Below are 12,858 nucleotides of genomic sequence, written 5' to 3'. Positions count from 1 at the left end.
TTTTATTGTGATTAAGTAATATACCAACAAAGAAAAAATCTCCTTCTTGGTGGAAGCTAAAGGATCCATTTTCAATTCTCAATATATGCGTGCTTATGCATTTCTGATATCTTTGGTTTGAAGTTTGACAAGCCGTGTGGCAAACGTAGCAAATATTTATGAAAACACTGCTTAGGTCAGATAAAGGTGCACTAAAAATTTTGCCCAACATCTAGTACATCCTGATTTCCTTATCTCCTAAATACATCTAGCAATCTTGAGAAAAAAAAACCCTGCAAGAGCCTGCCAAAAATAAAAAATAAAAAATCAAGACTAGGATCACCTTTCGTCATAGTCGTCAAAGTCAAGACCCAAATCCCATCTGAAAACAGCGGTTTGGCTTGAAAATTGCTTTTTTTAATGAGACGATATATGCCATCTGACTAAGCTTGAGCAATCAAGGCAAAAGTCCACAGATGGACAAAAACTGAATAGACATACTCCAAAAACGTAATTTATTCCAATAAAAGTTAGTTCAACAAAGTGCTGACTCAGTGGTCCAAATATTATTTAATTATGTACAGATTTCGGTTAGTCTAGCACATGAAATTCTGGTCGCAGTGGCAAAATTACTTTACCCTAAAAGTTTTTGTGTTTTAAAAGCAAAGTATTTATTTAATAAGGGGTTTTAATTTAATTACACATATTTTTAGAAAATGTCAACATTCATCTATCTTTAAGTGCAACATGTAATTGTAGTTAAAGAGTACAAGACAAAAAATGGGAATAAAGCAAAATTTGTACGACTGACATATAACCTTTTGCCTCCTAAAACAGGTAAATGCAATGTTTAGGCTGCAAATTGAATCATTGTCTTTAATGTTCAGCAAGTGACTTTTATTTGAAGTTAAATTTCACTTCACCTACTAGCGTGCCTTATACAAAACATAAAACAATTTATTGTGTGGGAGTAATAGCAAGCTACTCCACTTTTAACTATCAGCAATATTAGCTGAGCCCCCTCTGTTACTATATACTATGAGAAAAACCTGGCCAACTGTTAAGACCCTTCCCCTGCAAGATACTAAAGAACCTCACACTTTTATAAACACCCACACAGATTTACACATGCAAGCCAACAAAACACACAAGCATTATTCCAACATTGTTTAAGTTGTCCAGTTCTAAACTATTTAATACCCAATTACATGCTCTTATACAAATAATAGAAAATGCTTTACAGTAGAAAGGCATAATGTAGATCAAAAATGAGAAAGCCTTGTGCAATTTCATTTTAACAGTGCGTGTGTGTGTGTGTGTGTGTGTGTGTGTGTGTTTGTGGGGAAAAAAAAACAACCAGAAAATAGAGACAGCACACAACAAAATTGCATGAGATGGCAATGACACTCTTTGGCATAAACATTTTTCTAGTGCACTATTCTGCTGGTTCAGAATGTCACCAACATCTCAATAAATCCAGCTAAATTAATACACTGTATGCTCAATGTACAGACAAGAAAACAAAAGGGGTTCAAAATCAAAATGTGGGAAAACATGTATATGTATATTATTGATCACTGTTGTACTCCAACATAGTCCAGAGTTCAAAAAAGTATACCAAAATGACCCCCAAAAAATAAAGGCTCATCAAATTCATGCTTTTTTCCAAAACACCTTTACTCTTACCAGCACCTAACTGTATAGTAATATTTTTCCCCTTTTTGTAGTGTCAGACATATTAAGAGCTATCAGGGTTGTGTGCTTATGAGCAAAGAAACACACGTTTGCTTTTCATTTTTTACATATATACTACACAGTGGCACAGTTGGTAGAGCTGTTGCCTTGCAGTAAGAAGGTTCTGGGTTCGATTCCTGGCCTGGGGTCTTTCTGCATGAAGTTTGCATGTTCTCCCTGTGCGTGATTGGGTTCTCTCCGGGTACTCCAGCTTCCTCCCACAGTCCAAAAACATGACTCCAAATTCTCCGTGTGTGTATGGTTGTGTGTCTCTGTGTTGCCCTGCAACAGACTAACGACATGTCCAGGGTGAACCCCACCTCTTGCCTAGAACGTTAGCTGGAGATCGGCACCAGCAACCCCCCTGAGCCCACTAAGGGACAAGGGTGTTAGAAAATGGATGGATATATACTACACCATATCCATATGGCATGCAATAGCCAACTAATGTGGAAAAAGAAAAATTTACACATGCATCAAGAAAAGGGACGAGGCATTTCTGAAAATTATCCAAATAAAATCTGACTTAAACTATAATTCACATTTTATTCTTTGTTTTTACATATGTCATGTCATAATAAATTAATCTCAAAGTGAAAATCTGGAAAAAAAAAAAAAAAAGTTAAAGCCCAACCCAAGCCTCGGACACATAACTTAAACTATGAAAAACATTAAATATTCATAGAAATGATTTACAGAAGATAAGAAAAGGCAAATTGGTTCCCATTTATAAAGGCTAAATTACAAGTTGAAAACATGAAGTGGCAGTTTTAATACTTGAGGATTTGCTATCTGTTATTTTTGAACAAATCCAAATTAAGACAAGTGAGTGAAATTGTATCTTTTTGCTCTTGAGCACACAATCCATTTTTAGCAAGAACAATGACAGAAAATGCAGTGCATGGTTATTTAACATTATAGCACGAAAAAGAAGCTTTAAAAACACCTAAGTATATGAATCACATCTGAGACACTCCTTTTGCATTTACAGTGCTAACACATTAAGTTTCATGCCACTAAAGGTTTTAAGCAGCAAGCGTCAAGCTGTTCACATCCAGTAATGTCTTTCAGGTCCTAGAGAGTTAAGACGTCTTAAATGAACAGCTTAAGTTTCATGTAACAACACAAACACATTTGTGACATTCCACATCAATTATCCTCGTTTTTAGAGAACTAAGAACTACTTTAACACAGTGTAATGCAATTCAACTTTAGGCAGTTATTCTTTTGTCTTTAGTCTTTCTGAAATCATGGCTTAAAACCATCTATACATATGTTAGCTTCTTCTAAAACACCAAACACATCTTGAGCGCCTACTAAACTAAATTGCTGGCTGGGGGCACAACTACTAGAAGCCTACGATGCTACAAGCATGCCAATAAAGTATATCTGAGGAAACCATTTCCTAGTGTTTTGGAAATATAACTGTAGTCAAAAAAAAAAATGCCACAACAGCAAACGAGTTTGTATTCCAGTCATCTCAGAAACTCTAGGGGAGTTTAACCATTACCTGAATATATTATCCAATAAAGGTTACGCAATGTTAAATGCGTGCAGATATCCTCACACAGTTCAGACTCATCCACTGTGTCCTTTACGAATTAGTCCTGGTCATGCCATGATGAGTTTTCTAGTTTCACACAAACTGAGGCACGGCAGCAATTATTGTGCAGATTTTCCCAAGTTGAAATAGCATGTTTCTATATAGCTTTCACTTAAAGGGATACTTAGGATTTTTTTTAATGAAAGGTCATCCATAAAAGCTTCCTCACCGATGTCATTTCCTGTCAGAAGTTTGTATAAAAAAAAAGTGAATAAGTCCTCATAGCGGTGAAAAGCTAATAATATAGGGGCAAGCATTTTTGCCGACTTCAGCAGCTTAAAACAACTCAAGATGAAAATGTTTCCATTTGTGGGTTACAATGCCAGATTAGTAGACATTAACTGCCTGCACTTTCAGTTAATATCTGCTTATGACGAGAAGATGGCATCATATTTGTTGCCATTTTCCATGCTGACACAGGTCCATGTGTACTATGCTAAAGTTACATTAGTTAGATTTGCTGTCCTCTGCTGTCATTTGCTTTGTCATCTGAATTAATTTGCTTCATCAGCTTTGACTAGTCAGTTTGCTCCAAGTCCACCAAGACCAGAATAAGCATTTGGATTGAATAGCATTGAAGATTATATTTTATCCATGTCTCATAAGAACTAGCCAAATGGAGAAATTCACTATTGAAATCTTTGCAACAGGCTATTTTTACTAGTAAGCTGAACTTTATGTTACTGTGCTAAAGTTATTATGTTAGTTAATGCAGGCTGACTCCTGTTTTTGATAATTTAACACATTTCCAACCACAACAACAGAAAATGTTTAAATACCTGGGATACAAGGCTGTTACAGGAGGTATTAACCATCTAAAGTTTTATAAGAGATTGCTGTCAAATTTGTTGGCGTTTCCTAAATTGGAAATAATCTGTTACTACACTAAAAATCTGATGGTTTTGCTACATTAGTGATGCATCAGCAACGACTGCTTTGGTTTTTGTCAGACAGCAGCGAAGACGCTAAATTTGTGCTCTTCCCCGTCACGTAGTTAATATGAAGTCATCCCGACAGACTAATATCACAGAAATCTCTGACAATTTAGCCTGGTAGTATGGATGTTGTTTGGCTGAACAAGCAGCAACATCCTTTGCAGTATCTGAAAATGTTGAATGGCAATATCTAATAATAAAGTGTCGTATCCCACATTTGGAAACATTCTGAGCTTGAGTTGTGCATCGTTGGGTCTGCTTGGTAGCTTTCCTTCATTCTTCTGACAGCTTCACATAATTTAAATTATCCCTTTATTTTGATTTATTACCGATTTCATCTTGGATAAAAAGGCAAAATAAATCATTGCAAAATATTGTTTAAAAAAGTAAACCGATAGCAAAAGCGAAGCTTTATTCCCAAAAAGTTTCCATGTGTAAAGTTTTCCCTTTTAATTGTTAGAGTTAAAAAGGCCTTGTTTAAGTCTTATTCTATTCTAAAGGCACTTAAAAGACATTTGACAGAAACAATCAAGATTAAAGGTGCAAAGATAATCAAGTAAGTTAATGACAGACAATGGGGGTTGCTAGGAGGCAAATTTCCATTTTCTCTGAATATCTTCCCAACACCCTACGTGTGGCTCACCAAGCGCCCTCGATGATATCAGCCAATCACATTTACACTACAAACAACCTTGTTCTTGGCTGATAGAAAATCTGGTCTGTTTATACAACTCAGATTTCTGTGTCTGTCCAAATTCACCTCCTCTACCTGAAGTTGGACAAAAATATAGCTTCTACACATGCCAGCTAGCGGTAATGAGAGCTTAAAGGGATGAGGGTTGGTGGTAGAAGTGCTGCTGTAGCAGATGCTTAAAGCCTGGTTAAATCGCCACCATTACAGTCAGAGTTGTCCTCTAGCTTGTCTTTTGTGTCTTTTCTTGGTGAGTGTTGTGGTGCGTGTTGTTGGATTGAGGATGAGACGATAAGCTGTTTGTTATTTGGCGGGTGTCCCTCAAGACTGGTTACAGGTATTGATGTTAAGCCACTGTGTGACATGGATCGTCTGGCACAAGAAGCGACCGTGGAGGAGCATCTTACGCCGATGTCTGAGTCTTTCATTTGACTAAGCCCTGTTGTGTTTGAGGAACCGATGCTGGCACTGGGGACCATCATTTTGGTACTGTTTCCATTCTTGCTGGTGGTCGGCACCATGCTTGCAATCTCGTCAGTGGGAGACCGCCCGATGCTACCATCCACCTGAGCTCGGATCTCCGGTGAGACCGAGAGCTGGTACTGAGGCACAGGGCCACTGTCACTGCTTTTGGGATAAAGAAACGTCTTCATTTGACCTTTCCCTTTGACGTTGACTGTTCCCCGATAATCAAACTCGTAATCCATGCCACTGAGCACGCAGTAGCTTTCCTCGCTGACCTGAACGCGGCACTCCACGCCCGTTGTGTCCATGCGGCTGGCGATGTTGACGGTGTCGCCCCAGATGTCATAGAGAAGCTTGGTGGTTCCAATTACGCCCGCTGTCAGGGGCCCGTGATTAAAGCCAATGCGAAGCTTGAAGCCGAAGCCAAGCATGTTCTTGTTGAAGTCGTCCACCACTCGCATCATTTCCAGGGCGAATTCAAAAAGAGCTCGAAGGTGCTCTTGAGGATGAGGTGCATCCGCGCACTGCTGAGTGTTGAGTCCTGCTGCAGCCATGTATGTTGCACCAATGGTTTTGATCTTTTCGATATTTGCAAAGGCAGGCTTGCGTAAGAGCTCATCAAAGTCACCAATTAGCTCATTGAGGACACGATAGCACTCCTTGCCTCCCTCGTAGCTTTCTTCATAAAACTCACTGAAGTTGACAATACTGGCAAATATGACTCCCACATTGTCGTGGTTCTTGGAGTAACTCTGGGAAACCTTAAGTTGTTCCGCTACATGGATTGGGATTATGTTGCGGAGCAGCCAGTCGGCCTGGTCCCTCATGTTCTGAATCTTGATGCGGTGCTGATCTGCTTCTACGTTGCCGTGGTAATGCAAACGGTAGCTGACCTCGAATTCGCGGTTAAGGAACCAGACGAGGAGAAGGAGCAGGAAGAAGGCCACACAGGCTTCAGGAATAAGACGTTTGTGTGGGTCGAAGTTGGGTTGTTGATCAGAACTTGTTGAGTTGTCGGACAAGATCACAGATCCGTTTGTAATGTTGCTTTGGGCATGAAACCTGGTGGAAAGACAAAGATAAGAAAAAGGAAATTAAGAATAACAGTAAAAATTAAAAAAAAATGCAAGCATGCAACCAAAGTATTACTTGGCAATTGGAATTTCACATTTCTTTTAAAAACATCAACTTGGGGATTCTTTTTAGGAGTTGCCAAAATCTCACTTTTAGTGGCATTTGATAAAGGCATATTAAAAAGTAATGTTTTTTATATTTATTTTGCATTCAACTTTGTCAAAGTTCTTACCGGAAAAAACTCTCAACAACACTGGAAGAGACAAAACAACAATGGTATTTATTAATCAGCCTAATACATAAACTGTGCAAGATACTATATATAACAGTTATCTTTTCACACATTACTGTGACTCAGCAATTCATTTTATGAATAATCACCATACAGCCAGAGGTGCAATCTCTCAACATAACAGCAGATCTAAAAAAAAGTGTAAAATATGGGTATTGGAAGATAATGGCACAGAAAGTAAAATAAAAATAGACTTATAGTGAAAAAAGGTAAAAATGACCACTGTGTGAAGAGGAAAGATGGAAAAGTCAAACGTTGCTTCTTTCACATATTGGTATATCTACCAATAAATGTCATATCTAGTTGTCATGCAACATTTGAACAGTCTTTTAAAATGTCTCAAAAAGGAAAATTTGAATTAAGTATGTGTCCATCTGCTGGGTTGGAGCAAAGTAAAATTATGTCAGATGTTTACATTATTAATGGCTGCAATGAACAAAATATAGACGTTGCAAACTAGCATGGATCAAACATCTTAGAAAAATAGAATCCTCCCCTACAAGGTAGAAATTTGGGCTTATACATTTCCCAGATTTCATGCGTCTGGTATGGCACAGACCCACAAGTGGTGCATTTGGAAAAGCGAAAAACCATCACAAGCGAGAGCAAATTTTTTTTTTTTTGCAAAACTGAGGATGTTATTTTGACCATTGACCTTTGATCACGGTAGAGCAGATCATTGCTATTTTGACTATTTTACGACTTAATGGACAGAGGTTTTTGTTTTTTTTTCCACATTTTCTAAATTGTGGATAGTTTCCATCTTAAAGAGATTTATATCATTTTAGTTGAACTATCAATTTCTGCACCAACTTATACATTTGCTGCTGCATCTGCTCTAGTGAAAACTGCCTGGAAAAACCCATTCCAGTTTTCAGTGAAATGCATTACAACCAGAGTGTACAACATTTCCTGCCTTTCAATTAATGATTCAATTACACATAATGAGTAGCCTGCAAATTATAGCTTTTCAGTCCGTTGCTTTCTATTACTCTACTACACCTTCTAGTAAATTACTTGCTATGTAGAAATGTAATTTTTTTTTCTTTACCAAAAACAGTGATTAATCTGGCTAGTGAGGTTGAACTGAAATCATATTGAACACAAATGTATGCAAAGAAAGTAAACAAAGGAAATGAATACTGCTTAACTCATGACTGAAAAGTATCGCTAAATGACGCAAGAGTGATGATGACATCACTAGGGATATGAAATGAAATGTCATTTGACATTAATATATGTGCATGCACCTATACCAGGGTGGCATCAATTTGAAGCATGAAATGCCTCAGAGTTAACATTTTTTCACCTTCCAGTATTTTAGACCAACAAAATGTTTACCATGCATTTGTTAGATGTGTCCTACCTGCAGGGGGAGCAGCAGAGCAAGGTAAGCAGTGCCAGCCCCACAAAGGTGGCTATTGTAGAGCGCATCCAGTAGCTGAGATGGCAGAAGTTACAGTACTGAACAATAGCTATGATGATGGCACAGCAGATGAACATGGTAAACTGAGAAGAAAAAAGAAGAAAGGAAAACGTCAAGTTATTTAAACATCCTCTTTAAATCTCATCTAAAAGTAAAGCCATATAGTTTTATTGATATAGTTAGGCCTGGCCCGGTTACAAGAATCAAATGATAGCTACGTTTTGAAAGGTTGTCATGTCTCCCACCTGCTTCTTAAGCCTGGTAGTTAAAATGCTTAGAAAAGGTCAGCTACTTTTGCTTTTTATAGCTTACAAGAAAGAAACATTGCAGATTTTCTGTTTTAACGAAAAGCAATTAATCAATTAACACACTGTTGCTTGGACCGTTGGTATTGATACCATAAGATTTTAAAATTGTGGTATCTTTAGTCAAGATTATTTTACGATGAGAAACTCATTTCAGCCCAAGCCAAACCACTGAAAGATTAAACGTTTCATTTACAAAAGCCAGGAAATAGTTAGAAAGACAGACTTCTACCTGGATTGAGTTGTACATGTCACAGGTGAAATGGGAGTAGACTGCCAGAGCAGGCAGAGACACCAGGACGGCTCCGACGAAGTGGCGAACTATCCAGCCAGAGACGGCCCTCATCAGCACCCGAGTGCAGCTCAGCACACTGTCCAGGTAGAAAGCCATCCTGAAGAAGGAATAAAAGGGAAAAAATATAACTTATACACACAACCTTTCATTGCATACAACATTGACATTTCAGAGGATTGTCTGGAATGGGCGACCTGATGCAGCATCTTTCTGCATGGAGTTTGCATGTTCTCCCTGTGCATGGACGGGTTTTCTGTGGATATTCCAGCTTCGTCCCATAATCCAAAAAATATGGTTGTTAGGCTACTTGACCTAAACTGACCTCAGGAGTGAGTGTGTGTGTGTGTCTGTGTGGATGGCTGTGTGCCTACTTGTCCGTTTTATTGTGTGACTGTCCAGAGTGCAACCTGCCTCTCATACCATGACTCCTGGATTTAAGAGTATGCTATTGCAAGGAAAGGTCTTATTTTAATGCTTTTTCAGTATCTTTTACAATGTTGCCAGTAATAGTTTGTTTTTTAGTTCATATTGATACCAGATATAAGGCTGCAGATTTTAATTTGTCCTTCCACTGTCTGAAATCAGCCCGCAGGATGGTAGTTGAAGACCCACACTCTGCATTTAGTATCTCACCGAATGGCACACAGCAGAGCCAGAGCTTCCAGCAGGGCAACTACAGCTGTCAGAATGAACGCCAGAGCGGATGGACTCTGCTGGGTGACAAGAGGTCGGAGGAAACAGGCAAGCGAGAGCGCCAGAACGACCAAACAGCACAGCAGCATGTCCAGGAAAGAGCTGAACGTTGGACTGGCAAACGTCTGAACTGCTGCTTGATTCTCCACCTGGGAGGGAAGACAAAAACGGAAATGAACATGAAATGAACAGCAAATGCTTCCACTTTCTATCACCTACAGCTGCAGTCATGCCATCATAAAATCACTTCTAAAGTTACACCAGCAGAGGGCATTGTAACCTAGCGCACAACAACTTTCAAGGTCCTGCAGTCATTTCTCTTTGCCGCAGTCTGACCAGTCTGGTGGTAATGTGGTGCTAACAGGCTTCCCAGACGAGACTCAGACAGAGGAAAACTCACACAGATAAACACAAAGAAATCTAACCTGACATCAGCATAAATATAAAAAAAAAAGAAAAAAAGGAAAAAAAGATTGATTGACATCATGAAAAGATACTGACTAACTCTGACTAAATGGAGAACAGCAGCATGTTACTAGCAAAGAATTCAGCACCTACAATTAAACCCTAACTACACTCATATGCATGCACACTTTCAATCAGATTCAGGCAGATGGAGACCATTACATCACAGAAACACACCTCCTCCTGGTAGCTTATCCGGTAGGCAGACTCCAGGCTCCTCTCCAAGAAGGTGAGGCTCAGCTTGTGTAGGGGAGGCTTGTAGAAATAGTCCTTCATAAGGCTGTTAGAGTTGCATAAACAGCAGAGAGAAAATCATGTCCACTTCAGACTAAGTGTTTTCATATTTTATCACGCTACACCCACAAAGTTTGATTTCATGTTTTTAAAATGGAGAATATATTTGATGAATCCACACAACGTGCCCAGCTGAACTGACACCCAACCCCTTTGTAATGGGATTTTCTAATAAAAGGGGCCAACAGGGTGGTGATTACCTATCCTCCTTGATAACATCCACAAAGTGAGCATCACTCCTTTCCCGGAAGTTCTTTGATCGGAGCGGGATGAGCGCCGAGTGGTCCATGCCCATGGCTCCTCCGCTCCAACTCTTCTTCTCTTTTTCCTGCAGCATCTCGCACAGCGAGGTCTGGCTGTTATTCAAGGCCTCAAGCTGAGGACTGAGCAGGCCATTCACCGTCTTGGGGCTGCGGCCAACTGATACCGCAGGGGAACACTTCAGATTTGAAGAGTCCTAAAAGAGAGGGGAGTTCAGAAAGAAAAGAGATCCAAAACTCATAAAGACCAGAAGGTGTGACGGTGCAAGCTTTGCTCTCTGGAGAAGGTTTTATGTAGTGAAATAAAGGGGACATGAAAATGAAAGACGGTGCTCCAGTCAGCTCCATTCAAAGGCAGCAGTTTAAATCAAATTCATCTGGGACCCATTGAGTTATTCCTCGGAGCTCAATATTTTCTGCGGCTTTTATTACAAAATATAAACATGCCGAGTGGCTTAAATTTGTTTTCTTTTCACATTTTTAGATAAACATGTTTACACGCTTCCTTTTCTCACCTTGCTGTTATTGCTTCTGTCATCATGGCAGCCATTATGTACCGTTCCTTCTTCGAGAACCTGATCCTCTCCTGCCATAAGGGTCACGCTGCAGGACAGGCAGGCGGACTGTCCGGAGATTAGAGACAAAACATATGTAGTCACATGGGGCAATTAATAAATTGTGCAGAAGAAAACATGAAAAGTCATGGTTGAGAAATCACAAGAGTTGTGTTACGTATTCACAAAACATCATGAAGACTTTTTTTTTGTTTTTTTTTTAATAGTTTCAGTCTTTGTGTCCATATGGAAATTGTGGTAACAGAAAAAAAATGCCCTGTTGGATCTTCCATTTGTTACGGAGTTACGGATGTTGAGAGTTTGACTTTTTGTTAATGAATTAGGTAGAAAATAATCTGGAAAAAAAAAGAGCTAAAATTAGCAGAATAAATTATTTTAAAACGAGACATTTTTAGTAAGTTCAATGAAAACCCAACTGAGTCAACATTTTACCTAAACTTTTTTTTATTTTATTTTAAACCCCGTAAATCATTTGAAAGGCTGTTCTCTACATGCATTATATGCAAGTTCTGCTTACTCTAAGTTGCTCTCAATTACAAGAGTTGAATGCAGATCAAATGTATTTAGGAAATCACTACGTTTTTCATTAACTTCTAGTTTTTTCTTGTTATTGTTGTTGTTCCAAAACATTTCAATGTGCCTTAAAATAAAAGAATAAATCTACGTAAGGTAGAAAAAAGTTTTCACAGCAATGTGTCAAACTAACATGCAGAATCTGAATGCAGGAATTTGCAAAAGCAAAATAGCCTATTATATATTGCATCCCTGGTGTCCTTTGGTACTGCAATATTGAACCCTTTATAATTTGATATATTATGCAGCTTACCTGAAGTCAAAGAAAATAATTATTCATTTGCTTGTTTACAGATTTTCTAAGTAGATAAATATGTAACTTAAAAAAAAACAACAACAAAAAAACATTAATGTCAAAGACCGCCTTACCCCTGAATCCAACTGCAACATTTTTTCTTTCTCCTCCGTTTTGGGATACAGGATTGGCATAACTACCAAAGAGTTATTTTGTATGATACTGTGAACCTACCGAATGGGAGCAAGATAACTCACTGGGTGCATTTATGCATCATTAAGCATGCAAATAATGCTGTCAAATGTGGCCAAAAAATATTTTCACACATTCAAATATCATCCACTAATCTATTTAAAGATCCCACATCACTTGATACGAGTCTGTTTTTTTGAGGAACAGCTTCTCAGAAGACAAATGGCTCTATATGGAGAAGTCAGACTTGAAGAGCGCTTCGCTGCATGAGCTAACCCATTACATTTGCCTCCCACTGTGCCCTTGATTTGTCGACTTGCTACTGTTCGAGTGAATCTAAAATAGAAATGCTACACACCCTTGTTTAAATGGCTGATTCTCTCTTGATTAAAACAAAAAAATGCATCTTTAATGTGACCCATACTCTTTACAACAACAACTGAAAAACAAAATGGAATCTTTTACGGGTAAAACAACAGACTGAAGTAACATGGGTGAATAAGTGTACATGCTCTTTTCTAACTGGGGAGGGGGCTACGCTTAGAACGATCCACCACGTTTATTATTGTGGCAAATTTTGAGAAAATACGGTGCAACAGTGGCGTTACATAGACAAACTCGAAAACTAAAAAGACGAAAAGAAAAAACTGGTCAGGGAGTCTGCCGGGAGACAAACATTTAAAACAACTTCACCGATTTCTGAAAAGTACAGACTGTGTAGTTTGTGTAATAGCAATCCCCTACGCTCTTCATATATCTGGAATATGTGGTA

At 38.6% G+C, this 12,858-nt stretch overlaps 1 protein-coding gene across 2 annotated transcripts; it reads right to left on the bottom strand.

Annotated features, from left to right (window-relative positions):
- Nucleotides 1-3,393: 3,393 nt before the first annotated feature.
- LOC103141004 (adenylate cyclase type 9-like) lies at nt 3,394-12,825 on the bottom strand. Of its 2 annotated transcripts, XM_007556396.2 has the most exons (8): nt 11,027-12,825; nt 10,452-10,708; nt 10,135-10,237; nt 9,433-9,641; nt 8,737-8,896; nt 8,140-8,282; nt 6,714-6,734; nt 3,394-6,469 (listed from the first exon to the last, which is right to left on the bottom strand). In XM_007556396.2, the coding sequence occupies exons 1-8, from the start codon at nt 11,102-11,104 to the stop codon at nt 5,122-5,124; spliced, it is 2,319 nt and encodes a 772-aa protein (XP_007556458.1). In that variant the 5' UTR covers nt 11,105-12,825; the 3' UTR covers nt 3,394-5,121. The 2 variants fall into 2 exon arrangements, with proteins under 2 accessions (XP_007556458.1, XP_007556459.1); XM_007556397.2 differs by lacking the exon at nt 6,714-6,734.
- Nucleotides 12,826-12,858: the final 33 nt, after the last annotated feature.

Source organism: Poecilia formosa, unplaced genomic scaffold (genome assembly GCF_000485575.1).
Source record: "Poecilia formosa unplaced genomic scaffold, Poecilia_formosa-5.1.2 Scaffold78, whole genome shotgun sequence".
NCBI lineage: Eukaryota > Metazoa > Chordata > Actinopteri > Cyprinodontiformes > Poeciliidae > Poecilia > Poecilia formosa.
The sequence above is the reverse complement of the archived record's forward strand: the minus strand, read 5'-3'. Positions and strand labels throughout refer to the sequence as shown.

Bases quoted from the DNA above. Each gene is read 5' to 3' on its own strand.
- LOC103141004 (XM_007556396.2), bottom strand. From the start codon at position 11,104: ATGGCAGGAGAGGATCAGGTTCTCGAAGAAGGAACGGTACATAATGGC. The intron at 9,642-10,134 runs GTGTGTTTCTGT...CTTCCCTCCCAG, and splicing joins GGATAAGCTACCAGGAGGAG to GTGGAGAATCAAGCAGCAGT. The intron at 8,897-9,432 runs GTGAGATACTAA...TTCCTTCTTCAG, and splicing joins GCTCTGCTGTGTGCCATTCG to GATGGCTTTCTACCTGGACA.